This window comes from Phoenix dactylifera, chromosome 2, assembly GCF_009389715.1.
Source record: "Phoenix dactylifera cultivar Barhee BC4 chromosome 2, palm_55x_up_171113_PBpolish2nd_filt_p, whole genome shotgun sequence".
NCBI classification, from domain to species: Eukaryota; Viridiplantae; Streptophyta; class Magnoliopsida; order Arecales; family Arecaceae; genus Phoenix; species Phoenix dactylifera.
Genome location: NC_052393.1, coordinates 14005546 through 14032635, shown reverse-complemented (window position 1 = coordinate 14032635; position 27090 = coordinate 14005546). Strand labels below are relative to the sequence as shown.

The 27090-nt window shown below is 37.5% G+C and overlaps 2 protein-coding genes across 7 annotated transcripts; one reads left to right on the top strand and one right to left on the bottom strand.

The window, feature by feature from the left end:
* Window positions 1-237: 237 nt before the first annotated feature.
* On the top strand, window positions 238-7483 carry LOC103716873 (F-box protein At4g00755-like). Of its 2 annotated transcripts, XM_008805060.3 has the most exons (6): window positions 238-418; window positions 542-678; window positions 3316-3732; window positions 3820-3998; window positions 5493-5611; window positions 6877-7483. In XM_008805060.3, the coding sequence occupies exons 2-6, from the start codon at window positions 552-554 to the stop codon at window positions 6929-6931; spliced, it is 897 nt and encodes a 298-aa protein (XP_008803282.2). In that variant the 5' UTR covers window positions 238-418; window positions 542-551; the 3' UTR covers window positions 6932-7483. The 2 variants fall into 2 exon arrangements, with proteins under 2 accessions (XP_008803282.2, XP_017700630.2); XM_017845141.2 differs by lacking the exon at window positions 6877-7483 and having other exon boundaries at window positions 5493-5615.
* Window positions 7484-8685: 1202 nt separating this feature from the next.
* On the bottom strand, window positions 8686-24482 carry LOC103716871 (probable transcriptional regulator SLK3). Of its 5 annotated transcripts, none has more exons than XM_008805056.3 (10): window positions 24286-24482; window positions 22734-23560; window positions 22495-22626; window positions 22177-22225; window positions 20870-21084; window positions 20719-20787; window positions 18684-18784; window positions 14315-14408; window positions 14158-14227; window positions 8686-10339 (listed from the first exon to the last, which is right to left on the bottom strand). In XM_008805056.3, the coding sequence occupies exons 2-10, from the start codon at window positions 23544-23546 to the stop codon at window positions 9462-9464; spliced, it is 2421 nt and encodes an 806-aa protein (XP_008803278.1). In that variant the 5' UTR covers window positions 23547-23560; window positions 24286-24482; the 3' UTR covers window positions 8686-9461. The 5 variants fall into 5 exon arrangements, with proteins under 5 accessions (XP_008803278.1, XP_008803277.1, XP_008803279.1 ...); XM_008805055.4 differs by having other exon boundaries at window positions 22734-23601; window positions 24286-24476; XM_008805057.4 differs by having other exon boundaries at window positions 22734-23557; window positions 24286-24467.
* Window positions 24483-27090: the final 2608 nt, after the last annotated feature.

Genomic DNA, 27090 nt, shown 5'->3' with positions numbered 1-27090 from the left:
CCCAGATAAAGCGTGGATGGGTATTGGGTAGTGGACATCCAATCATAAATTCATAATCATTGTAAAGAAACATCGATATATCCACTCACCTCTATCATTAACCCTCCCAAACACCTTCTACCGAAACAGAAACAAATCGCAGTTCATTTGGGAAAATAACGACGTTGAAATATCAAACCTTGTTTACTTTAATTATTAATACCGTGACGCCGTTTAATTAATTAAAAAATAAATTGTGAGAGAGAGAGAGAGAGGGGAGGGGCGGGGGCTCGCTACCGTTAATCTCTCTCTCCCTTCCTCCTCCTCCTCCTCCTCTTCTCTCGATCTCTCTAGGGTTTCTCTGATGATCTCGATCTCGTCGTAGGGGGGGCTCCTGCTTCGTTTTTCTTCTCCGGATCTCATCGGCGGCCTTCGCGAGGTAACGTTCGCGTCCTTTCTGTCCTTTTCTTCGCCTCTCTTTTGGCTTGGAAGCGCGGTGGTAGGCGCTGTCCGGTGGAGGGGGGTGTGATGGGTTTCTTGCTGTGATTTCTGAGTCGATCAGGTTGCTGGTGATGGAGAAATGCTGGGATCTCCTGGAATGGCTGGGGCCGGACACGTCGACGACCGTGTTCATGTGCCTGGACAATGCGGCCGATCTCGTGCGCGCCAGCGCTGTGTCTCGATCCTGGCGCCGATTTGGTGAGACGCCGTCTCTTGTGCTGTAGAATAGGATGAGTGCATATTGTTTAGCTAATCTGATAATAAGCGGAAAAGATTGCTGGTTTATTGTTTTGATATTCTGGCTTTGCTGTATCTCAACCGCGTGCGGGTGTTTCGTGCTGTAGATGAGAATTAGTTTATGTTTTGGCAGCCAAATCTCATAACAAGTAGAAAAGATTGCTTTTTTATTGTTTATATTTTAAAATTATAGCCTGGCTATTTTTGTACCTGGGATATTCCTTGTAGTCTGTCTTTGTTGATTAGAAATGCTAGACGCATTCACGTTATAATGTTTGATTTCTTTGCTTTAAGCGCCATATAGTAAATTTGTATATGGTTCAACAAGTGTTACCAAATGATTATGTAAAATATTTTATTATATCTATAAATTTTAGGAGATTGTGAACTTTAGGTGGCCATCAATGAGGCTGGGGACATCACAGCGTATGAATTCTGTGATGACTTTGTTAAATGGAATATGGCAGTGAAGTTGGTTGTTACTTTTAGTGGATGTTGGTCGATTGAGCCCTGGGAATAAAGAAAAGTACAGGCGGTTTGTTTAAAGTTGACTAGGGGAATGAATTTAGAGCTTGAGTAGTTTGTGGCTTTAGAGGGCACTAATTGAGCCTAGAATATTCTGTCACCATTAGGGGGTCGTACTCGTACTTGAAACTACTCATATTTTCACATTTATGGCGATAGCTCTATAGTAAGGGGGGTGTACACTTTTATCAAAACTTTATATTTTGATCCTACGTCTCATTTGTGGTGGCAAGCCCAGAAACAAGGTTCGCCATCTCGGTGCCGGACTCTATACCAGTACCACACTAGCACTGTGTCGGTACGGTATGATATGGGATCTTTTCAGCGTACCGAGTGTCAGTACGCCATCTATACAGGTATGGGTATCAAACCAGTATAGTACGATATGCTCCGTTCGCTCGGTTTGGGCCAGTACGGCGAACCATGTTCAGAAACAATTTTACTTCTATATGGAGTGTCCATATTCCTTGATGAAAGTGACATGGAGGAATTTTACTAGTGATTATTGTCAAAAAAAAACAATGCGTATGGTGCATCTGATCCTATAATTTTTGTATGGAGAAGTGTTGAGGCATCATCTAAGCATTTTTTCATTTGTTGCTAGATAGGCGGTCGGGTATGCTTCTGTAGGACTGTAGAAATGAATTGGACCTTCCTGCGCAACCTACAGAACCTGGCTAACATAGTTTCTTAGGAAAAGAACTGTGGAGTTTGATCAATACAGGAACCTTTTGGGGGTATGGGATGAGAATGGTAGAAGATTACATGATTTTTTTTGTTACAGTTGCTTGAGAAAATACTTTTTGTTGAAACCTATAATTTTAAAGGAAGTAATGTTTTGTAGCCTTGTGGGGTAGGAAGAGGACTTTCCTGTACAATGTAAGGAATCTGGTTAACAGTGTTGTAGAAAAAGAACTGTGGACTTTAACTTGCTAGAGCAATGTTTTGGGTGTAGGGGATGAGAATGGTAGAAAATTACATTATTTTATCTTGTTGCAATTGTTTGTGAAAATACTTTTCTGTTGAAACCTAAATTCTGAAAGGAAGTAATGTTTTGTAGCCTTGTGGGGTAGGAAGCAGAGAAAGACTTGCAGTAATATGATTATCTGAGAACATCTTCAGGTCTAATCAGCTTCCCTTCTAATTGAGTTATTGATGGACTTTAATGACTGACACTTGATAGTGATTCACTGTGTGATTCCATAACTATTGGTTTGAAAACTCAACATGAACTGTGGCTGTTGGAAGTTATGAAATAGAAATTTTGAAATCCATGCATGGGAGCACTTCCAGAAGCGGTTTCATGTGAAATTGACTTGGTGTCTTTTTGTTGACTTTGATAAATGAAAGTCTGCTTCTTGTTTATTGAGAGTGGTTAGGAAGTGTTGCGGAATCAACTATTGCCATATTATAGCTTGCCAACAGAATGTAGTATACAATTGCTAAAATTAGCACAAGAGAAGGTGAAGTGACTTGTTGCTGCATCTTTTCTTGACATCCCTATGTTATTTACCTTGTGGATTTTAATAAATTATCAATATGAAAAAAGCCTTGGCTGTGATGATGCTATAATTCATTCGTTAACTAAAGATAGCAGTTTCTAATTTATAATTCAGTTTTTCTGTTGATTAGCTAGATATACATTATCTCATAGAGGGCTGTGAAGTAAATTAATTTAACTTGGAATCCAAAACATTTAGCCATGGGTGTGTGATTTTCCTTTTGGATAGTGATGATGTTGGCTATGCCATTTAGTTGATATCAGTGGCTCTCTCGCCCACCCCCTTCTATCATGATGATTCTATCTGTATGCTATTTGCTAAATGATTCGTTTTACTGGCTCATTAGTACTTTATCTCTTTAAGTTGATGTTTTGAGAACCTTGTCCATGTTTGAAAAGAATTGTGTGAAAATGCTACAAGAATTTGTTACATTGGATGTCTTATTTGCTTCTAAGTATGGATGATAGCATTGCATGTAATACCGTAGAAATATTTGTTGTCGTTCTTGTTTTGGAGTTCTATTTATACCCAAATATGATATCTAAGAGAAGCATTTTGAATTGCGTTGTAGTTGTTGCGAGCGGTTTTAGCAAAAATCTGTGCCTAAGAATTTGCCCGGAGGCATCAAATTTTACTCATGTTACCAAAGTAAGCAGTTCACAAAAGGCTGTGGAAGTTGGATCTAGCACTGCTATTGAATGGGAAAGCCTGGAGAGGGAGCACAGGGTATATGCATATTTGAGTTGCTGCCTCGTTTCATCTAAGGGCAAAAGGGATTGCATTGTTGAGGCCATTAGGGCTTCCAGCACTGATAATTATCCACTTGAGAGCATTGATAATACACTGGAACCAAGAGACGAAGTTGACTGGAGGCCTTCTTACTGGTCAAGTGGGGGACAAGTAGATCCTGAAGTACCTGAAACTTTAACTTACAGGCTAATTTCCAAGTTATGCATCATTGATGAAATAAAAGTACAGCCTTTTAAAGGTTTGTCTTTGGATACTTTGTCATGTTTACATGGTTCTGTTTTGCTTGGATGATGCTCTGTTGTTAATTTTTTTAATTTTTTATCAGCATTCTTTCAGTTTGGTGATCCTATATATTCAGCAAAATCTGTGCGTTTTCGGATGGGTCATTCCAGGCTATTGCAAGGGACCGGAACTTCTGTCACAGAGGGGTATGCAAAAAGTCATGGAGCTGGTAATGACAACTACAACTGGACGTATGTTTCGCCAGAATTTCCAATGGTGCAGGTGAGTTGAACTACTGTATGATTCTTTTTGCTTGTGCTTAATTTATCTCTAAAAGCTGTAGCTTTAGTGTAATTTATCAACAGCCTAAAAGAAACTTCTGGTAGCAAGAAACTCGTTTTTCTTGATGAGTATGGCTTACTATGAAGTGCAGAGAGGTAAACCTCTTTGGCAATGTTGATTTTTAATATGGACTTGGCTTCCCTACTTAAAACTAGTATATTCTAGGCTTATGTTTCACAACTTCTTGTCATAGTTTACCCAGGATGGACGGTGATACTGCAGGCGATCTTAGATTGCTAGATGTCTAGTTTGAAGCAATCTTGTTTTATGGTAGTGCAAATTCTTACAACTTAAAGTAATTGCATATGCGGTCATCTAACCATGCAGGCAATAAATTATTCTTTGGTAATTATGTTTGAATCTTATAGTTTACTTATATTCTTCTGAAGTGATAATAGGGTGTTGGTTTGATGTTTTATATTTAAGATAGCTTAGATCCAAGGAAAATGGTAAGGTGTTGCATTACTCTGTTTTTCTTGTTATATATCTGGAAACCCATATATTTGATTGAGGGTGCACATGCAATGACCAGTCTCATTAGCTTATAACTCTAACCATTACATATAAACGTAACTCGTTATTGTTACATGACTCATCAAGGTGAAGCAGTCACAGCATGTTGTCCTCATGACAGCAGAAGTTTCACAATATATAGATGCATGAGTCTCTATAGATTCAAATTCATTGATTCAGAAAAACTGTAGTTACAATCAAAAAACTTAATGGACACATGCATTTCATTAAAAGAACAATATGCAGAATGTAAGCAGATATGGCCGCGCATGCAGGGGGAGGGTAGAGTGAGGGATCACAATTTATCTCATAATCTTGTATCTTTTGTATTCATGAATGTCCACATACATAATGTTTAGGTTGAAGATGGTACCACTCCTTGATATCTTCCTAGATACGTACACATATCCTTGGCTTGATGGATGATACTAGAATCAGCTGTGGGATTTCGGGTCATAATACGTTATTGCACTTTGTAATATGGACCAAAAAGTAGATGAGGCTACCAGGTTTGCAAGTTTTGGATCATGCCCTGACATCTTCCTTAAACACACGCATACGCATATTCAAATACACATGAATGCATATGCATGCCTTGATGATACTGGAATCAGCTATCCTTGCCTTGATGATACTAGAATCAGCTATGGGATTTGTTATTGCATTTGTAATCTGGACTATAAAGTGGATGAGGCTACAAGGTTTTGTAAATTTTAGAAGATAGGTGAATGTGTCGTATCAAAATAATTATCCAATCAAATAGAATTTTGATGCATAGATGGTTTGAAACTGCAGGTGTATACATTCTTAATTAGTATTCTTTGATCTTGTCACTGGTTTAGTGATTTGGCAACATAGCTTGCACAATGTTTTTTCACTTCTCACAATTTAACTTTGATGACAATGATTGTCTTGCACCAGGAAAATGTTTTGCAATCTTTCAAGCTTCCACGCCCAGTTATCTGTATAGGTGGAATAGTGCAGATTGAGCTGCTCGGTAGAGTCCAGAAACAAACAGTGGATAATATGTATTACATTTGGTGAGTCTCTAGAAACTTGATTAATTTAAATTTGTTCAGCACTAATTATTTTTATGGCTATGGATTTTTATACTAGGTAAATTTCACATGGAGCTGCATGGCTGCCATTGTCTCTTGATTCGAGATTATCTCTCTTCGTCCTCCCTTCAAAGTTAATAGAGTCCAAATACATTAAGATATCTTCTTTAAAAGGTTTTAAGGACTTTTTTTCTTGCTGCATTAGATTCTCTTGAAGTCTAGCAATAATAGAATTTTTTTGTCTATAGAAGTCTAGCATGTATATGCATATGTATAAACACCCTGCTGGAGGAGGAGGTTTTCCCTATCTTATAATTTTTTTTCTTCTGGGGTTATTTAATATCTTGTCGTGTTAACTGGACTGTGATTATCAATTCTAATTATATGCATTTGAGACATCCATACGCTATCTAGGCTTGGACATGTAATAGATGAGCATTTAGAGATGCTTCTTGGATGTGTTGTTGGTAGATCAAAGTGATTTTTGTAAAAAAAGGGTGTGCGCGCTCAGGTTTATTGATTTTGAATGAAGGTACATTGGTTAGAATTAGCATGTACAAATAAGCTAAATCAGGTGGCATATTAGTGGCATTAAGCATGAGATATTGGCCAGCAGCTCCTTTCGAATCCAACCAGTCTGCTGGTTGGTTGCCTTCGCTTAAGATATGCATTGCCAGAAAAGTAATAATATCATATTTGATTGCCTAGATATCTTGTGCTAAGGCTCTGTTTGGTGAAGCTTTTGAAGAGCCGGAAAGCACTTTTTGGCCCTCTAAAAGTACTTTTAGATGATATAGTGGCATTTGGTAAAAAATCAAGAAGCTGTTTTGGCTTTGCCAAAAAGCTAAAAAGGTCTACTTGGGAAAAGCTTTATTTTGGAGCTTCTCCCCGCAAGTGTCCTCTGTTAGAGAAGTAGATATTAGAGTAAGCAGATAATCTACAGATGAAAAGTGAGATTGAACTGAGGTAAAAATTTTGCAATATTGCCAGAAATTCCGCTTTCCCTGCTCTCTTGGTACAATAGCTAGCCTTTAAAACCCTTTCCTGATGAGATTTGTAGTGTGTGTGTTGTTTAAAAAAAGAGAGTTGCAGTATGTTTAGTAACTAGTATATTTCTGAAAATTTGAAAGTGAAGAATGCTTAGTTTCTTTGAGCATGCTTTGCAGATAAAAGTATTGTTGGATTGACATTAGTGTAGTCTTTATTACTGTAAACTGATCTCTAATCTCTCTTTTGCATGTTGAAAGTGTGTGCCATGTTCAAGTGATTGGAAGCCCACTTTCGCCTCCTTTCCTCTGCTGAAACGTGCTTAGCCAGAAGCGACGAAGGAGGGGAGCTGGGGAAGGGCGACGATGGAAATAAAGGGGAAGCTGTCGTAGAAGCTTTGCCCCTTAGTTTTGGAGTATTTCCCAGATGCCAGCGCTGTAGAAGATGACGCAAGAGAGTTTCAATGGTATGCTTTTGCAGTAAGAATCAGGCATTTGGGTGCTGGGAGGGGAAGAAGCCAAGCAAGTCTAAATGCAGTGCTCAGGCCTGTAAATGCTTCTAATGATGAAGATGGTTCGGATGAGGGCAGATTTGCATGATTCATCATGGTTTCAGCTCGAGTATAAACCTCTATCCTTTTCTTATAATTTATAATGTAGCAAGTTGCCAAGAGCCTTGCCTCTGAGTTTCCTTGAGCAGATGTCATGGAATTTGTGCTAATTAATTATGCAGCCTTCTATATATATTAATGTTTATCAATAACATGTTTAATCGGCTGCTTTGGTTGCTATACTCATCAGAGTTACAGATATGTATATTATTACTGGAGCCTGAAAATTGCTAATTCTGCAACTTGATTCTGCATAATTCGGTGAAATGGCTGGTCTGGCTGCTATGATTGTAGGATATTTATATAATTGCTGGCGCCTGAAAATTTCTAATTCTGCAAGTAGCTAAGCTGGTTAGGTTTTGTGGGGTTGCCATGACCTGTATATCAAATCAACAGGTGGTATGTTGTCTGCTGCAACTGTGGATTCTGGATTTTCACTCTTGCCATTCAGATATCTTGTTCTTTGGTGGACATGTCATTCAAATGTATTTTTAAGATGTTCTGGTATAACGTATCAACAGGTATTAATTCTGAATCGGAAGCAGCCCTCTACTAAGGGCGGCTGCAATTTCAGCATTCTGACGGTCCTTTGGTGGAGCAACGCCATGATTATGTGGAACCTTTCTGATTTTTTTTCTTCCAATCTTTGAATATTGAAATCCCTTGCATATGCATTCCGCTCCCTGGGATTGTACGATAGAGAGTGCAATGCTGGAAGTCATCGTTTATCTCTCTCTTTGCAGAACGTACAACTATTAAATATAGTTTAAAAACTCCAACTCAGAGACTTGGCCGAGTTAACCTGACATGACAAGTTTTTGAGTCGACCTGGTAGCAGACTGTAAAGAACTCAAATCTTTGATTAGTCTTAACTTGGCATGTCAAGTTACATGGCAACCTGACATGGCAGTTTATTTATGTTTTTATGTGAAAAAATAGAAAATAAACAGGATTTTTCAACGGGAAAAATTGGTGTGAAGTTCTTGGATAAGGGATTCCTCTTTGTAGTTTCTGTGGTTTCATCCTAGGATACTACTTGATCACATCCTACAAGGATATCTCAAGGCAATAAAGACCTTTGTTGTAGGCCACCTATAAACGATTTACCATTCCTCCGTCAATAGGCTTGACTTTCCCGAAAGGCAGCTTTGTAAGGGTATGGAAGTCTCTGGTCTCCGCTTGGAAAACCTTTCTTTTATCATACCAATTCTAGTATGAACACATCCAAAAGTCTGGAGGATACAATCTTGGAAACCATTTTTTGAAGGGTCATTATTAAGCATGCTGTGGCCAACAAGGAGAATGGTTGATCTCTTCATCTCCTCCGCGTCTCCGCATGTTTACCCTTGAAGTTGCATTATAATTTAATGATTGCATCGATGCAGTTCCAAAAGCAAATTTAATACAAATATTCAGTTACCTGTCGGTTCATAAGAATCCCTGCAATTAACATCCAAGGAAAGAAGAATGATCGCAATCGTTATTCACACAACAAAGATGGGAACAATATTCGTCCATTCTAAGAATACAAAGCTGTAAACATTTGTGGCCACCACTAGATACCATCCTTAAAAGAGAAAAGCCGAGATACACGATCAGATGTGGTGATACCATCCAGAACAGAGGGAGACTCACATAAAGCCTTCCCCGTCCTTGGTTATTTCCACCTCTCTCACATGATAGATGCTGTTGGTTTCCTTGTGAACTCATTTTGCTGGGACGTCCCCATGGTGGTTCTTCCACAAACTTCCCTTAGATAATAAGCAAAATTACCCATATGACCCCTCGTACAAGCGAGCAGCTGCCAATCATAATTTCTCCAAATGTTGTACATAACCAATTGAATAATTCTTCTTGTACCCAAAAAAAAAAAAAAACTTGATTGATCCATCATCATCGGCTATAGTTTGTTAACACTTGATAGGTTTGTAATACATACTATCATAATCACATAAGAAAAGTCAAGAGAATTTGGAGTTAATGTTAGTTTCCCACCAGGTCTATTATAATAATATCAGAGAAGTCAAAGAGTCTGTAATTGATGGAAGATAATAAGACACAGTGCTGCTGATATTCAGAAGTATGTAATTTAGTTAGAAATGGCATGCCTCAAAACTGCCAGCTTCCATACTTCAGAACTGGAGCAGCAACATTTTGGAAACGAAACATGTCCCAAAGCTGTACAGTAGTAACTTATGCTTCATGATGTGCCAACTACTTGCTCTATAGTTAATTTCACATCTTCCATCCATTACCCAAGTCACTAGGCTCGCCGTTCAAGATCCCATTATTCACAACCCGAGAAATAATGTCATGATCCAGTTCAGGTAGACAAACATTTTGAGGCATAACCTGACCAGAATTAATACTGTTGCTGGTAGCGTTGGAGCTGTTGTTGGCAATAGATCTGAAGCTGTTGGTCCTGTTTATCGTCCCTGTAATATTATTTGATGCATAATTTATGTTATTTCCCAATGACACTCCAGTCCTGACTGGCCCAGCACTAGCCCTGGTTGCCAAGCCTCCAGCACAGCCAATTCCACTACCAAAAGCCTCTGCTGCCAAATTACCAGTCACATTTGGTGTACAGACAGCCTGCTGTGGCATGCCGCCGTTGTTATTCATTATTTCTTGAAGTAGTTGCTGAATCACATGTTCCTGCAGTTGTTCATTGGCTTGTGAAGACTGCATAGTACTGTCATGCAATTGCGATGGTTGCTGCTGCCGAGGGTGCAATGAACCACTAACGGATGGGCTTGAAAGAGTTGATGGAACAGGACTCTGTAGAGGCATAGAACGTGCCTGGCTAGGACCAACAAAGGTACGTAACTTGTCTCCTTGTGGTACATCCTGATTTTGATTTGCAGAGGTCCTCAGTAAGTACTGGTAGTTGTTCAATGCCATGGCATTCTGAGCAGTGTTATTCAGGATTCCAGTAGCATTCCTGCAGTAATTGCTTGTCTGGCTGCTTAACCCCGGATGTGCAACCTTGATTTTATTAAATGCGTTCTGATCACCTTGTTGGCCCTGAGAAGTCATCAGCTGATCAACCTCAAGAGTCTTGTTGCTTTGACGCTTAGCTGCAGCTTGCTGAGGATACTTCTTCAGGCTCTCTGTAAATGAGATTCCTCTCACATTAAGACATAGCATGAAGTAAAGATGAGCTGTTTTAGCACCCAAAACATACAGTAGAAAAATTCCTCTCCTATAAAATTAGAAACGTAGCTATTGCAATCTTAATTTAGCAATGCATATTGCAAAAAGAATCTGGAGACTTAAATCATGCAAAATTTTCCATTAGAAACCATTTTAACATTAAAAAAGGGTACTTGATTTGTATTTTTAAGCAAATTTGTGAGATCAAAGCAACAACTAGACAGGCAAACAATAACATCATCTGCGCCATATGTTTGCCATGAATTATGCCTTTGTTAGTTGGACGAAGAATAGATCTCATGGCAACCTGCTCGAATACAGACTCCAGGTCTAGTAATTTTTTATTGAACATAGTATAATAATTTCTAGATATCGAGAAACAATATAAACAGAGATGCAGGTATCCAACCAAAGGCAGCAATATTGTTGTGCAATATTATTAACGGGCCACATTTTCTTGGGTCATGTATTTATCTATGTAAACTAATATGATCAAATGGGTAAAAAGGTAAAAAGGTAAAAACAGAAGCAAAGACGAGTTCATTGATCAAAAATGAGAACCTTAATTAGTTGCTAGTTAAATTGAGCAGGAACAGATATTGTGACAGCCAAGCACCAAAAAAAGTGTTTGATCAAACATTCCAAAAAGTAAAAAAGGGTAGAAGAATCGGCAATGAATTGCAAGTAACATTCATGACTTCTGAGTTGAAGTTCATATATGAGAACATACAATTATGTTTAAAGTCAAGAATAAGCTGTCTTTGTTACATCTTAAAAATCTTTGGACAGAATAAAAACAAAGAGTGCCATCTTCAAAATAAATTAGTTATGCTACTTAGTCCAAAAATTATGAAATTTAAGAAAATAAGGATTATCCTGATCGACAATAGCCTTATTGAGAGGATTTTTGGAATTCCAAAGAAAATTTTCAGCACCCTCACAGAACCTTAATGGCATGTCAATCCTTTCACATCTAACATGTGGCTGCATCCCATGGATCACCACTGGAGTTTCTAATCTTTCTGAAGTATTCACATGTCTACATGCCGCATTTCATTCACATATGGGGCTGCTGACTGGCCAGCCACAGACCAAGCCGTACCCACACTGTGACAGAACAATGCCACTAGTTAAGGACTGCCAAGTTCCAACATAGGTCCAGATCGAAATACAAAACTTAGGCTAAACCTGGTCATTGAACATGCCCAACTCAAAAGGCAGCAGAGGGACAGAAGGCAGCAGTTGGGTTAAATGACTAGATCCCATGTGGAAAAGAATAAAACAGTGAGGATCAGCACCCATCGTAGAGGGATGCAGAAAATATCAGCGCAACAAATTCAAGGTTTTGTATTATCCGAAATTAATTCACACATGGTATTTTTACTGAAATCTGGGGAAAAAGAAACAAAACTTCTGTATAAAAAACTGATGTTAAGTGTATTAATAAGAAGACAACATGAGACAAAGAAGAGTGCTGAAAGGAAACAAGAAACCCAAAATTTACTTTATCAACTCATCCAAATACCCTGAAATCATGGCTACAGCCTTATCCACACATATATAGGTCATACTTCTATTCAATTATTCCCAAGCATTAAGCTAAACTTAAAACTAAAGAAAGCAAAAATGACAGTTGTAATTCTGTCATTGCATCTCCAAGCCAGGATAACTTGGTCAAAGCTTTATGTTTGGTGCATCCATTACATCCAACAGATGTGTCTCGCTGAAGCATCCAAAAAGCATATATACTTTAGCGAAAACAAATTTCAAAATCTCATGTTATGGCTCCAGGAAGTTATGGATGTAATTATGCCTAAAAAAATAAAGAAAAAAAATCCAAAATGAAACCTAAATTAGAAACTCAAATGATCCTGTAACAACTGACCCTATGCTTCATGAAGGAGGCAAGCGAGTGCCAGATTGAGTGACGGGGAAGCAACAGGTACCAAAGACCAAATCTTTTGCATGGGCAGATAAGTGATAGTCTGAGAGGTGTAGCATAGAACAGTGACAGCCAACAACAAAGTGAATAAGAAGAGAGGAGAGAGGAGCATGGAGGAGATGAAGTCAATATATTCGAAAGGAAGCAAATACAAAAAGCAGCGGAAAGAATGCAGAAAGGGATTTGATGATATATTAATCAATACATATTATCATGTATTGCATCAATGTATTATTATTAATAATGATGATGATGATGATAATATTGATAAAATAATCAAAGGTGAAGCAGGATCTGGTCCACTTGATTTTAAGTCCGATTCAATATGATTTGAGTAGTTGAATGCGATCTAATCTCTAAATTGCTCACAAACCAAAAATTAGATTTGGAGATCCCTAACCTATGCATCAAGTGATCAAAAATATACAGGTTACATAACACAAGACAGTGCCCATCTCCGACCACTTAAAACATAGTCTTAAGATCTCCAAATAACATGATTTTTGATCTATATGCAGTTTAGAGGCAGTGAATCATATTCAATGGCTTAGATCATCGGTGTTGGACCATTTTCTGATTTTACCTGACCGAAATCCAGCTGACAGATCCGAGCCTGCCTCATAATAATCATTATTAGTATTGACTTATCATAAATTTGGCCTTTGGGCGAAAACCAAGCCTATTTAAGGTTAGCCCATGGCAAGCCTAATTTCAATTCAGGGCTAGATTTTCTGTCTGATTCAAAGCCCAATTAAACTTGGTCTCAGCCCAACCAAACAGGCCTTTAGCTGCCCAATCCAAGCCCTATTTACATAAAGTATTTGACCTTATGAAATTCTCTTTGTTTGCATCCATAAGTAATCAGTAATCAGATGGTTGAGACACGAGTGCAAAGGCTATTGTTTGAAGTGAAAACATTTGACTGTTATTTCTTCATAGTCAATGAACCTTCGAGGCCTCTATTCTCAATGACTATATGCAAGAAAGCACCAAAGCAAAAGAAAAGATGAAGAATGACCAAGATAGACATAATATTGAACCCCTTCAAGTCATGGATATCATAGCTGAAGGTCTTGAACTTAATAATAACGGGATAGCCATTAAGAATATAAAGCATTCATATGATCACCAATTCACAGTTCAGTACCCATGACTTGGTCCTGTTACAAGTAATTGACAATAATGCATGTAAAGGAGTAAACAGGAATAGGGACACAAGTCAAATCAAGAGTAATATTGCAATTTTGCTCCATATTAGGTGTGATTCAATCAAAATACTTCGGTGCTCTAAGAAATAAACAGCCAGGGAAATAGTGAGAAAAATGGTGCCAAGTTTATGAGCCGGGTTCAATTAGCAAAACTATTTGTTGTACTTTCAAATTTTAGCTAGGTTTAGATACATCTAAATCCATTAACCATTTTTTCTTTCTTTACAATATGTGTATTTACATAAGGAATATAGTCTTATAAAGTACCTCAGACAATGTGTCTCCATGAGTAGCAAATACATGAATTATCAATTTCTCGATTTTGATTGTGTATAAAACTTCCACAAGAATCTTCCAAGCATGCTGCTGGATAAAATATTGATAATCAAGGAACAAAAATTAATATGACAAATAAACTGTAAGGAAAATATTTCTCCAACCACTCTGCGAACCTTGGTGTCCCAACACTTACCTTACTGTATATCTCGATAGATCCACAACCATTAAAAGCAATTTTGAGTTCAATAGAAATGAATATCGAAATCAAGAAAAGAACAAAAACTTAATGTTGTAATGGATTTCATGTATCACTTGACAGCCAAATTAAGAGCAGTCAGCATGTTACCTATGGGTCCAATCTTGTGCTCATAGCTAAAATCCATCAAATCTTTCATGCTATTTACAACCTCTGATATCTGTTGATGTACAGAAAATTAATTTTAACATGTACAAACTTTAACGAAAATGACCAGAAATTATTTTCAAACATAAGGAAAACATACCTGTACACACCGCACGTATCTTTTGGAAAATCCCAAGTCATTTAACGACTGTATATCCAGGCTTTTTGCTAGCTGACGACCAGCATGAACAAACCTTCAAATGAACCAAGAAGGATACCACGCACGAAGCAAAGATTCTTAGGACACTATAATATAATAAGCCTACAAAAATTCTGTACATGGGAGTAAAGACAGAAACATAGAAAGCATTGATCTATGAGTGCTGACAAAGTTAAATTTGATGCGCTTCCATTTAGATACAAGAATCATTAAACTAAGATAATTTTATATGAGCAAGAAAATAATTCATAACAGAATCTAATGTTAAAATGTCATGGATTACAAAAACAACTAATATTGCAACTGACAAGTATCATACCAGTTGCTTACTGCAGTCTCCATGAGCCCAATTCATCCCCTTACAAAATATTTAAGACCACGTCTATCACTATCTTGATTTTTGTTAAATTCATGGCAATGCTTTCAATAGCCTCAGAAGGCTTCTCCTCGCCTCTGGTTTTCCAACCTAAATCAGACAGTTCAGTAATGCTTCATAAAGTTCTACCTTTCGTAAAACATCACAACCTATCTCTGAGACTAGCTACCTCATAGTTTGGCATATAGCATGCCACCCAGTATCCATCAGTTATAAAATACTCCAGTGTTAAGACTGCCAATAAAATGTTAGGAAGAGATACCTTGTCCCCTCAATAGATAAGTTACAAGGATGCAAGTTCATTTTCTGAACAGCAGAAACCACAAAAAAAGCAAGGGAAAAAGAACCAATCATATGAGTAAGCAAGCTTCGATAGGAAAACACATCACCAACAAAGTTTCCTGAAAACCATCTTTTAGCAATCCCAAACTTCTGTACGTCCCAGTGCCTGTACAAACAAAAGAAGTCAAGGGCATGTAACCAGAGAAGCCACCCTAAGCTTGATCGAGCTGTCTTCCAGTACCAACTTAAGATTCAACAAGCATGGATCTCAACTGTAATTGAGGTTTAAGTGACTAAGGATACATACAAGACTGGTCAAATCATTTTGAATTACTCTCATAATGTTGGCCAGGCCAGCCTATATTTGCTAAACAAATCTTACAGCTTTCTTTATATGTCACCAATAGACACCATCTTAAACATTTTCCCAAGCTACAACCTCACCCACCTCCAGCAAGATCATCCTATGATACCACAAAAACTACCCTTCCAATAAGTAACCTAATAAAGTACCATATTGCATAAAAAAGAGAAACTGCCTATCAACAGCCTTGCAAGATGCATCTGCTCCTATATATCTATGTCACCCATTGTATCAGATAAACTCAACAAGCTAAATTTGTGCCTTTCAGGAGATAAACAAAGCATTGGGTCTCCATCAGCGCTGACGCTGAAAATTGATAACACGAATACGACAATGTTACATACTCACCTCATTATAACAGAAGGAACAGCAATTACTGCTGGGAGCACATCTTCTTTGTTGAGGATAATCAGTAGGTTATTTTCAATCCTAGTGCAAAGCTGATAAAATCAATTGTCATAGGACAAGAGAGCCACCGATCAACCTAGCAAATTAAGTGCAAAGAAATGCAGACACTATAAAAAGGAGACAGGCAGAGAAACACAAGATCCCATGAAATGAACTCCATATAATCGTCTGCCCAAATCCTTCAATAAGCCTTGGTACTTCAGAAAAAAAAACTTTCTTGAGGACAAAAGGTAGCAACTAAACTTCAATTGCAACTCAGGCAATTATTCCTTAACCTCAATTCAAACACAGTAAAATCAAAGCAAGAAGAAAGATGCAAATGGGATAAGGATTGGCCAAGTCAATCCAAACAGAATACTAAACAATGTATTTCTCCCCAACAAAAACAATGCTTCCAAGCCTAAACTTGGAGCAAAAACAACCAAATTAATATTAAGGACAACCAAAGGATGCAAGAAGAATTGGCCTGAGCAAATTAGAAAGAATACCTAACAACATATAAAAGCACTCTTCCGAAACAAAGGTCCTCTCCTCCCAAGATTACTATTCACTTTCTGCTCACTTAACATTATAACCTTACACATCTCAACCTCTTCATGCACCACATTCTAACACCTACACCGTAATGACCTAGATGCATCCCTAGACCTCCAACCAACCTCCATAAATTAATTAGACTTCAGCCTCCTCCCCCAACTGCCATACCCCAACCAATAAAAGCAAGGCCAACCTCTCCATCCTTTTTTTTGGGGGGGTAAATCAGCAACTCACACTAATCTCGCGTGAGTATAGCCAGTACAACCTCTCCATCCTTCACGCTTGACAACTTATACCCTTCTCACATCTAGGCCAACCAAACAAGGGCAGAGCCCAGATTTTGTATTTGAGAAATTGCTAATTAACTTATTTATAAATATTTTCTCAAAAAATAAAAATGTAAACTGATGCTATCCTTTATTACAGCAACAAGAATTCATGCAATATTTTTTGAGGAAAATAGTGCATATAATAATTATTAAAATTGAAATTTGGACACCTTAGAACTGAATGATTTTTATTTTATATTGTTTTTGAGAGAAGATAAGTATTACATCATGTTTTGTTCATCACAAAGGAATCATTTTTTATTTATCGAGAAAATGATGGGAACACCATCAGATTTCATTTGAATAAGGACCACAAAGGAATTATTCATTTAAATAGAAGATGAATATAGATCAAGCGTTGGATGGACAAACTAAACAGCTGTTTCTATAGTTTTTATTTTCAAGGTTAATTACAATACTTTTTCTATTATAAAAAGCATATTTTAAAAAAAAAAACATGCATAGCAAATACTATAGAAACAAATAGATACCCAAATTTGGTTTTCTACAAGGTTCTACAAACACACATATGCAGTTATCGTACAAATCTAGAACAAAGAATGAAAACTTAAAATCCTGAAAGTGATGCAATAGGTAATAGAAATTTGAAGAGGAAGAAGATAAATACCTTGTTAACTGTTAATGGATAAAGATCTACAAGTAATTCTTTCCTTTACTGTTACCTTAAAACATAAAAAGGTCTACTTTTTCTACCACCCTCTTTCCTACTTACCAACTAATTATTGCAACAGCTTTAGGTGTTGTAATGCTCTAGGCCCCACAGACATCCACCAAAAAATCAACCATCATATGGCAAGGGCGAAGGCACAGGATTGTCTCATGAGGATCTTTTGGGTGAAATGGGTAGTCTCCTATAGATCACTGCCAGCGGTAATCCACCCTCTTCTCCCTCTTCCACCTACAATCTACTCTCTTCATTCACCAGATTCCCTTTAAATTTTAAAAGACTTCTGTTTCAGGTGAGAGTATGGAAAATCACCTAATTTGTGGGGGGTGGTTCAATAAACTTATTTATTCTTCCTTTCTAGGAATTCTTTTAGATTATCTTTTCTAAGACTCTGGGTTAATTCATCAGCCAGCACAACATAATAGGGTGGCACCACCACACAGCATGCTAGGAAAAAGTCAAAAGGTCATGCAAGGGGATTTTCCAGATCTAAGGGGGTTTGTGTCACCCCTCCCCCCTCCTGGCTTCTGACATGAATAGACATCCCAGCTAACTGAATAAAACTCTCAACAATCATAACCATCATCCCAAAAAGCACGACTCGTCCAAAGACAACATAGATTATAAGGCAAGACCATCAAAGGGGGCCTTGATAAGATCACAATCAAGGTCCACCGTACCCGTACCCGTACCGATACCGGTCGGCGTACCGATGGCAGCCCGGACCGATACGTAAGGTCCCGTATCGGTCCGGACTGGTCCCGTACCGGTACGGCAGCCGGTTTTTCAATGAAAAGCTCCTGGTACCGGATCCTACGCTGATCCAGTACCGGTCCCTGCCTGGACCGGTGCATACCGGCCGGTACGGCATACCGTGATCACAATACAAGTAAAAAGAATAGCATTGTCCCAACAAGCCAATTTCTTCATGATATCTCCAATGCTTCGCCAACATAATTTGGAAAAGGCAAGACAAGGAAAAGAAATACACCATACTTTCATATTGCTCATAACCAATGGAACTTTGATTCTGCGACTATCACCAGATAAACAAGGAAATTCGCATTCATTGTATTCATACAATGATGATGATAGAAACAACTACAGCTTCTTAGAGCAGAACTTGTTATGCACACATCACCAAACTCATTTGTGGCATTAATGCAAAGACAGATAGTCATCTACATCATTGATATATATCTGGCTGAAATCAAACACTAATATGGCAATATCAACCAAATTGATTATGAAACTCAACATGGAGTGCTCAAATAAAAAGTAATCCTTTCCCACATGCAAATCATGCCATTACTTGGTTAACTTACATGTTCAAGTTAGACTTTGGATCTTGTGGGGAGACCCCAGTAGATCCACTTTCACTTACAGCAGCTTGAAAATTTGGAGCAGCTTGTAATAACTGGTTAACCTGGGAAAGACAAAGCCCCCGTCACCGAAAGTGTTGAGATGCTCTCTAACCATTTAATGGTAGTTAATTCATTCAGCAATATTTCTTGTAGTTATTGGTCCATCTAAATAAAAAATAAGCCCAGAACATAATATATGGATGGATCAGTCAGTGATAAGATCTACAGCACAAGGTGTATGAGTGTAACTAATATCAGTAGGGTGAAATGGAGCTACGTGTATGGAGAATTAATCAGATAAAATTTAATTAAATTAGAGTTATGAAGTACTACCTGTGATGCAAACTATGATTACCAATGTTGTGCTTGTCAATCATATATCCGTTGGCCCAAGCAGATAATTCACAAATCAAACACCAAAAAAAAAAGCAGATAGCAATGATATAAAGAAGATAAACTTTCTACTGAATAAAGTACTGATGGTTTTAAGTGCCTAAGATCCTGCACTCAGTGAGAACTGGTGGCACGGCCATAACGTATACATATGCGTAAGCATCTTAATTTCATAGAACAAAATGTGATGAAAAAACAAGATTGGCACTCACATGAAGGAATAATGAGCATTAAAACAACATGAAAAGAGACACCCAGATGTAGATCAGAAAATTAGGAAGACTAAGATAATATAATACTGATGAGGATCCAAGTTTCCAAACATGTCTGCACAAGTACAACCAGGGACAGAGCCAGGACCATATGCTTTTTTTTGAAGGGGGTAGATTTAAATAACAAAAAATAGAATTTTTTATAATCAAATGAAAAAATTATTGTGACAGTGAATTAAAAATATATATATAACTTTTTAAAACTAGAACTTGATATATGTTCCATGTGAATCATCCTAGCTATCTTTATCATTACAAAGAAGAACATTTAAATTTATGGCAGTCCTCATAAACATACAGATCCACATCCAAGTGAACACCATATAATATCCGGGATTATAGTATTCTATAAGCAATGCAATATAAAATGACCAAAAAAAGAGAAAAAAATAACAGATTGACCTTTAAAATTCTAAAAGAAAATACTAAACTATGTAAAGACTCGCCTATACAAAATAAGAACTGAGAGTCCATGAGAGATTAGCATAAACCCAGGTGTTGCACATGAGAGGCATCAAGTTTCTCCAGGATCTTCTTTAGGCTATTTGACAAAGCATTAAATTTTCAATTTTTATAGGACTCTAACTTCCTCATAGGATTAGAATGTTCCAAAGCATTTTCCTTTCATATTACAGGAATCAAAAAACTTTCTACATAAGTACCCAACAATCCAGCATCTACCATCAAGGAATCCATGTATCCAAAAACTTTCTGCATATATGTCTAATTGAACATCTGTGGTAGTGCATGAGATTGAGAAAAGGAGGCTGGGGGTGGAGGGAGTGTTTGTTTGAATTCTTAAAATCTGAAGCACACCGATGAAGGTGCATAACTAAGAAGAGCGCTGACTGCTTTATTGATGTTTGACTATAGTTTTTGTTCAGCGGAATAGCTTTTCACTTTTCATAACAACGGATGTACATATTCAAAAAGGTTTTTCATGGTATTAGGTTTTATCTTTTCACACACAGTTGAGTTTCAGCAGATAGTTTTCCCATGTTAAGATCATTTTAGAAATTCAAAAGACTTTTAAAAATAGTCAGTGGTGATATAATGGGAACAGGTGTCAGCAGGAGCTAAAAAAGAAAGTTTGTAAAGTGAAAAACAAACAAAAATTTAAATGAAGTTCTTCAGTCTTCAATGCTATGTGTTTATACAACCTCATTACAGAAAATTAGGGGGGCAAAAAGAAAAGGGGAAATAACTACCATGAATCATAGAGCAATATATATGCTACGAAGAGTGGAATCCAGAAACTTCTTATTGCATTTGATAAAAGAGTGTCACATACATGTGAATGGAACTATGCAAGATTTCAACAACCCAAATACCTGAGGTGCTATTAATCGACGAAGCAAAAATTCTTCATGACGTCGAGCACAAAACTCCCAAGACAGTATCTGAAGCATAAATTAGTTAAAACGTTAGATACATCTAATATGTGTCAGGTTGCATACATAATATGGCACAAACATTTATAACCTTTAAATCTGGCATGAATATGATTCGCATTTGACCCTCACGAACAACACGAGCTTGTTCATAGACACTTTCTTGAACAGCTTTTGCATAGTCCAACACCATCATTCCTGTAGGGAGCCTGAATTCACGGGGCATGTCAAGAAATAAAAGCTCATCGATAAGCCCACTGTCAAATTCAATCTGACATAGCCGAGGAAGTACTTCAAATGTAGCCTCTGCTCAAGAATGAAATTAAACAGTTAACTTAATGATCACATTCATCGGAGATTTCTGCAAAATCATTCATTAATTTAAATAAGCATGGGTAATTATGTCGAAAACCTAAGATTATATGCAATAAGAAATGAAGAAACATTCTAAAATTGCAATACTATGAGGAGGCACAACTCCATTGTGGGGAAAAAAAAAGATTGTACAAAAGCTGAAGATTTTAATTTCTGGAGAAAAAGAAAATGAAAAAAACAGAATGCCAGAAGATGATCTATTGTGCTTGAACATGCTTTTGCTAGTTTTTATGTAGAGACTAGAGAACACGTAAAATTTTGATAGAATCTAGATTTTGTTTGAGCTTTATCGGTTGAATAAATTTTTTTTCTGAAATTTAACTGAATTCTGTAAAAATTTATCTAGTAGTGTGAGAGTCATGGTTAATTCTTCATGTACACATATGCACCCCTAAATTTATATTTAATTTAATTAACCTTAGTATGAAGAATGGTCCAATCTGAGTTTGGCCCCATTGTCAGACAGTTGTTTTGTAGAACAAGTAACTGAATCTTGTTTTTATTGGAAGCACCATTCCTTAAACGAAGGGTATGGTTCGACTTTTAGATGAGAGGAATATTCATTCTTGTTCTTGTTGGTAGTGCTTAAGCATGTATAACAATTAAAAATAATTTAAACTAACGACTACTTGTAAACAATGTAATTTACACACTATATATATTGTTAACATTATTAGATTTCTACATAACATCTCTAACCTTATTTTTAACCCTTAGTCTTTCTATTATATTTGACTTCTTTTCTCTCATATATTATCTCTCCCCTTCCCCTTTTATCTCCTCTACTCCCTATTCTTCTGTTTTGTAGCTGTTACTTACAGCAGCAAATAGAGAAAAAACAAATCGATAACAGACCTAGTAATATATCTACCATAAAGATGTTATGCAAACTCTTCTCCTCACATTTGCTGCATCATTCATAGTAAGAGAAAAATAAAAAAACACTCCATGCAAAAGCTAACCTATACAAAGCATTTCTATTTCCATCTGCTAATGGCATTGAAAAGTAATGAATATACTAACCAAATCCTTTTCCAGATTTAGAACCACAGATACCACACTGCCATGAATCCTGCAAGATTAATGAAATAGTATTCATGTTAGATGTCATCGCATGCATGTAGAAGTATCAAATTTTACAGGCATACATGCATGTTATAATTGTACAAAGGTTGTACAATGTTATTGTTCTCATGCAAATATATACACATACATGATACACAGGATTGCATATGATGTAGGTCATAAAAGAATAACTTCAATAGCAACAAGATACCCAGGGATGCACAATGAAAGTGGAAGCATAAAAACAAAGGAAAAAATTGCAGCTCAAAAACAGACCTTAGCTGCCTGAGGAAAAACACCAGAGGCATGGTTGCCACCATTTCCATATGATGCTAAACACCACCTTTTCTTAGCTCGTGGTGCAAAATATTCAGCCACAAATTTCTTCCAGTATGCTATACAATTATCCTACAATCAACAGCAACTGAAGTCAGACCAAACTTGATATGCCAATAGCAGTATCAGGGAGTGATCTAGCAGGTATTTCAAGAATTAAAAAAAAAACATCAACTCACGTGCGGCCGATGTCGCTGGTGATACATGTATTGCATAAGCCGCCGAGCACATAACCCACTATCTGAAAGGTGTCTCATGGGGAGCGCCGGGTGCACAGCCTGCTGCTGGAGTTGGCTATGCCTCAGTTGCTGGAGCTGTGAGTGCAGCTGGACACGCTGCATCGGCGGCAAGGACTGCAACATGTGCTGCAGCTGAGGCTGTTGTGATAATCTCTGTTGTTGGATCCTAGCCTGCAACTGCAGATTCTGGTGCCCCTGAATCTGCAATGTCTCCTGCCTCTGCAACATTTGCAGGATATCCTCCTGCTGCCTCATGTCAAGCCTTGATTTCTTTTGGGCATGCAATGGAATGTCCGGCTCCTGTGCCACTGCTGATTGCAGTGGAGCACTGGAAGCCCCTTGCACCAGTGCCTGCTCTTGGTGTTGGTGCTGGCTCTGTTTCTTGAGGGAGGAGCCATCCACCATTGAGGAACCCAAGACAACATTGGAAGAGAAGGACATGGGCGAAGCCGGAAGCCGTGCGCATGACTCATTGTTGATGCTGGCGCTCCTCTGCAATTGGGGTCGTCCAGAAAGTGCCGAATTGGCGTCTGTAACCAGTGAGCTCGCACCAATACTGGGCCCGGAGGAGTTTGTTCCACTGTTCAGGGCTCCGCAATTCATTTCGCCAGAAGAAGGACCCAGACCAGACTGCCCATTCCCCGACAAAGAGTTCCCTGTGGCAGGACTCTGGCCATCACCTTGGAAGAAAACGCCTGAAGCAGATGAAGATTGTGACGGGCCTCCACCTCCAGCCACCCTGGCAGGGGCCATTGAAGGAGTGCCTACTAATAGGCAACTAAAATCAAGATACCGCTCCAACGCCAACCTTTCATAAGGATAAAGAATTTAAAGAATAACAAAATAAAAACTCTTCCCTTTATTACCAAGAACCAACCCCCTAACAATGCCAAGATCTCTCCTTTTCCTCTTCTCTGGCCCTTCCAACCGAGGGAAAAGGAAGTACATATAAGAGAAATTAAACCCGGAATTTGTCCGCATCCAATAAACCTCTTTGAGTCACCAATTATGGGAAAATAGCTGTAATCTAACTTAATCAGGAGGCATGATTCTAAGAAATTAGACCCTTGGTTCAAAACATAGAATTTTGAAGATCAATGTTACAATCTAAACAATTTCAACTAAAAACGCCAAGAAAACCACGAAAAGAACGCACATGGAACGGTGACCGGACCATCAATCCGAAGAAAGATTACCCCAATAAACCCTAAACATCCCCAATGCCTCAGATTCCGTCTCTAACGAGTAGAATCTGGGGAAAACAAAGCAAGAACAAAACCCTAATGTATCGGTCGTCGTGGTTTTATCCAAGAAACATCCCGATCTCATTCGAATCATTAAAAAGATAAAGAAAAACTATGGTCTCATCTGCGGTTCGAAAGATTACATCTTTTACCGGAGAGTGATCAAAACAAGAAAAGAAAAAAAAAGGAAAGAAAAAAGGGGAAAATAACAATTGACGATTTAAATGTACTATAGCTCCAAGGCTTACCGCTCGAGATCGAGCTGGAAAGAAACCACCAACCTCCTGCTCTCCTTCTCGCAGTTGACGCTCCTCCTTTCCCCCTCTGTTGCTCTCTATCCGTTTCTCTCGCACGGTCGCACTGGAGTCCGCCTTCTTCTTTATTGGCCGCCTCCGACCGACGCGTGGGGTTTTGGAGGCGAGCCGACCGCCGAGGGGATCGTATTATAAGCGCCCCGCGGACGAGCCGTCGAGATACCGTGGTCGCGAAGGAAACGTGTCTCTGAGGCTTCCCACACGTGGAGGGAGTTGATTGGTGGTGGGATACGTTACTGACCGTAGCGGCGAGTACGGCCATCGACGTCTGTGTGCCCTCGCAGACGGCAACGATGTACGCCACGTTGAACGTCAAGTTGATCGGACGGCCTTCTTTAGTCACAAACCCCACATGAGACCCAAGGAGGCACGTGCAACGCAGATAATAATAAATAAATATATAAAAATAGTGATAAGCACGTGATTACGTAAGCAAGAGAAAGACGTGATGGCAGCGATTCGTCTCGTGTATTTCCTCGCCTTGCTCACGCTCCCCTTCTTACTACTTCCACTGAAATTTATGTCTTAATCTTATTATATTTTCTAATTGACTGATTATTAATTCTAAAAATATTAGAATGTAAATCTATATCAATTTAGGTGAAGCTTTAGGCTCAATATATTTGAATTTATTTTTTAATTGAAGTAAGATAGTAATATTTTTGTATTTGAGTAGAAGATGTTGATACTTTGAAATAGAATGTGGTTTTACTAAGAAAATGAGAGAGTTACATAAGGTGGTGTTGAAAGATTTTTTTTTCTTAGTAGAACTACTATTTTAGCATTTTTTTTAAGTAATTTATTTCTCTCTCCATAATTATTTCTTTCATTGTTTTTGCTTAATTTAATTGATGTTTATTTTGGATCCTGGGTCGGTGCATTTGATCTACTATGCATTTGCAGCTTGACATAGTTGAATAGATTTCAATAATTTGTTATGTCATAATGTAAGTTGCTTTTGCTACTACTTATCTCCGCAAGTTGAGCAACACTCATTAATTAATATAGAAGTCCATTGTCAAGTCTTATTTGATCGGACATAATTTATGGAATATTTTAGTAGAGTCAAGGATGACGCAAATAGATACGTTTGATAATGAGGTTGCAAGAAGAAAATGAAATATAAAATTTAGAAAGATGATGTGAATTATTCAAGCTTTAATAGACGGAGAAAATTATCTCTATATCCAGGATATAGAAGAATCAAAAAAAGCATGGAACATTCTTACAATTATTTACTCAAGTTCTAGCAAGGTGAAACAACTCAAATGAAAGTTGCAAGAGTGTTTTGGTTACAGGCTCCCAAAAATCTAAAAAAAGAATAGAAGGTTGAAAGATGAAGAATTAAAGTAGAGAGATCTTGATTAGTTAGAGACTAGATCGAGTTCGGAAGATTTGGAGCATGGTAAAATTGATTAGTTCAAGCATCAATTGGTTCCGGAAGAAAATATGGAGCAAGAAAAGCCTGATAAAATGAATGCTATATCAAGTTTAGAAAAGACCATGAGTGAAGAACTAGTTGTTTTTTGAAATTGCTCGAGAAGAGTCAAAGGATGCTATAGTTGATCCAATCATATAGATCTATATCGAGAAGTCAAATCATGTAGAAGAGTCTTATGCTGGTACTATCCAAGATATAGATATTTTTTTTGGAGACTTAGTTAGTCATAAGGATGAAGATCTAACTAATTTTAAAGTACTTTCAGAGATCGAGAAGCAATAGTCATGAGGATGAAGATCTAACTAATTTTGAAGAAGTTTTAGAGATCAAGAAGCAAGAAGAAATGCTTGGTATGGATGATTCACATTCTGCCTTAGTAATCGACAAGATTTTTGTTGCGCAATTTAATTTTAAAGTTAGTTCAAAATTTGAACAATTAGAGGACTATACACATGAGGATTTGATTTTATATTGGAGCTACTCAATTGGAGGCATGTGGCTATGCCCAAAGTTTTATTAATGATTTTACTTATTTGCATGTATTGGCCAATGTTCACAATATTTGCAACAGGAAACTTGATGTTCGTTAAGATAAGCTAGATTCTCGAAATCTCAATATAGTAACCAAAGAGTCAATACTAAAAGAAAATGTTAAAGGATATTGTTGATTTCAACATATGCGTCGAAGAGGATGAGCCAATGATGAGTTACTGTTCAAACAATAAAAGAACCACATTGTTTAAGTGTTAGTTCGACAAGTTGTTATACGCCGCTAGTATCACGGCAATAATGGCAACCTATTATGGCTTTCATGACATCGATAACTTCAGCATTATCGGCATAGACTTTGCTATGAAGGAGAGTGTTGAGATTTATTACCAAGTCTTAATCTTATTAAAACTTATATTTATCTCGTCATTAATATTAATAATGTTAGGATTCCGATCCATGTTAAGTTAGGTGGAGTCTAAGGCTAAATATACTTGAGTTTATTTTTAACTGAATTTGAATGGTGATATTCTCATCTTTTAGTAGGCGATGGTGAGTGATATTTTTATTTTGTAGTGGGATAGAGTATGGTTCTATTAAGAAAGAAAAAGAGTTATATGAGTTGAAGTTGGGACAGTTTTCTAATGAGATGATTTTGTGAAAGAGAGTGGAGCCATTGTTTCAGCCCTTCTTTTCTTTTGAGTAATTGATTTCTCTCTCTAAATCTTTTTGTCTACTATTTTTGTTTAATTTAATTGGTGTTTATTTTGGATTCTAAACCAATGTTATTTGATGTGCTCCAAACAGCA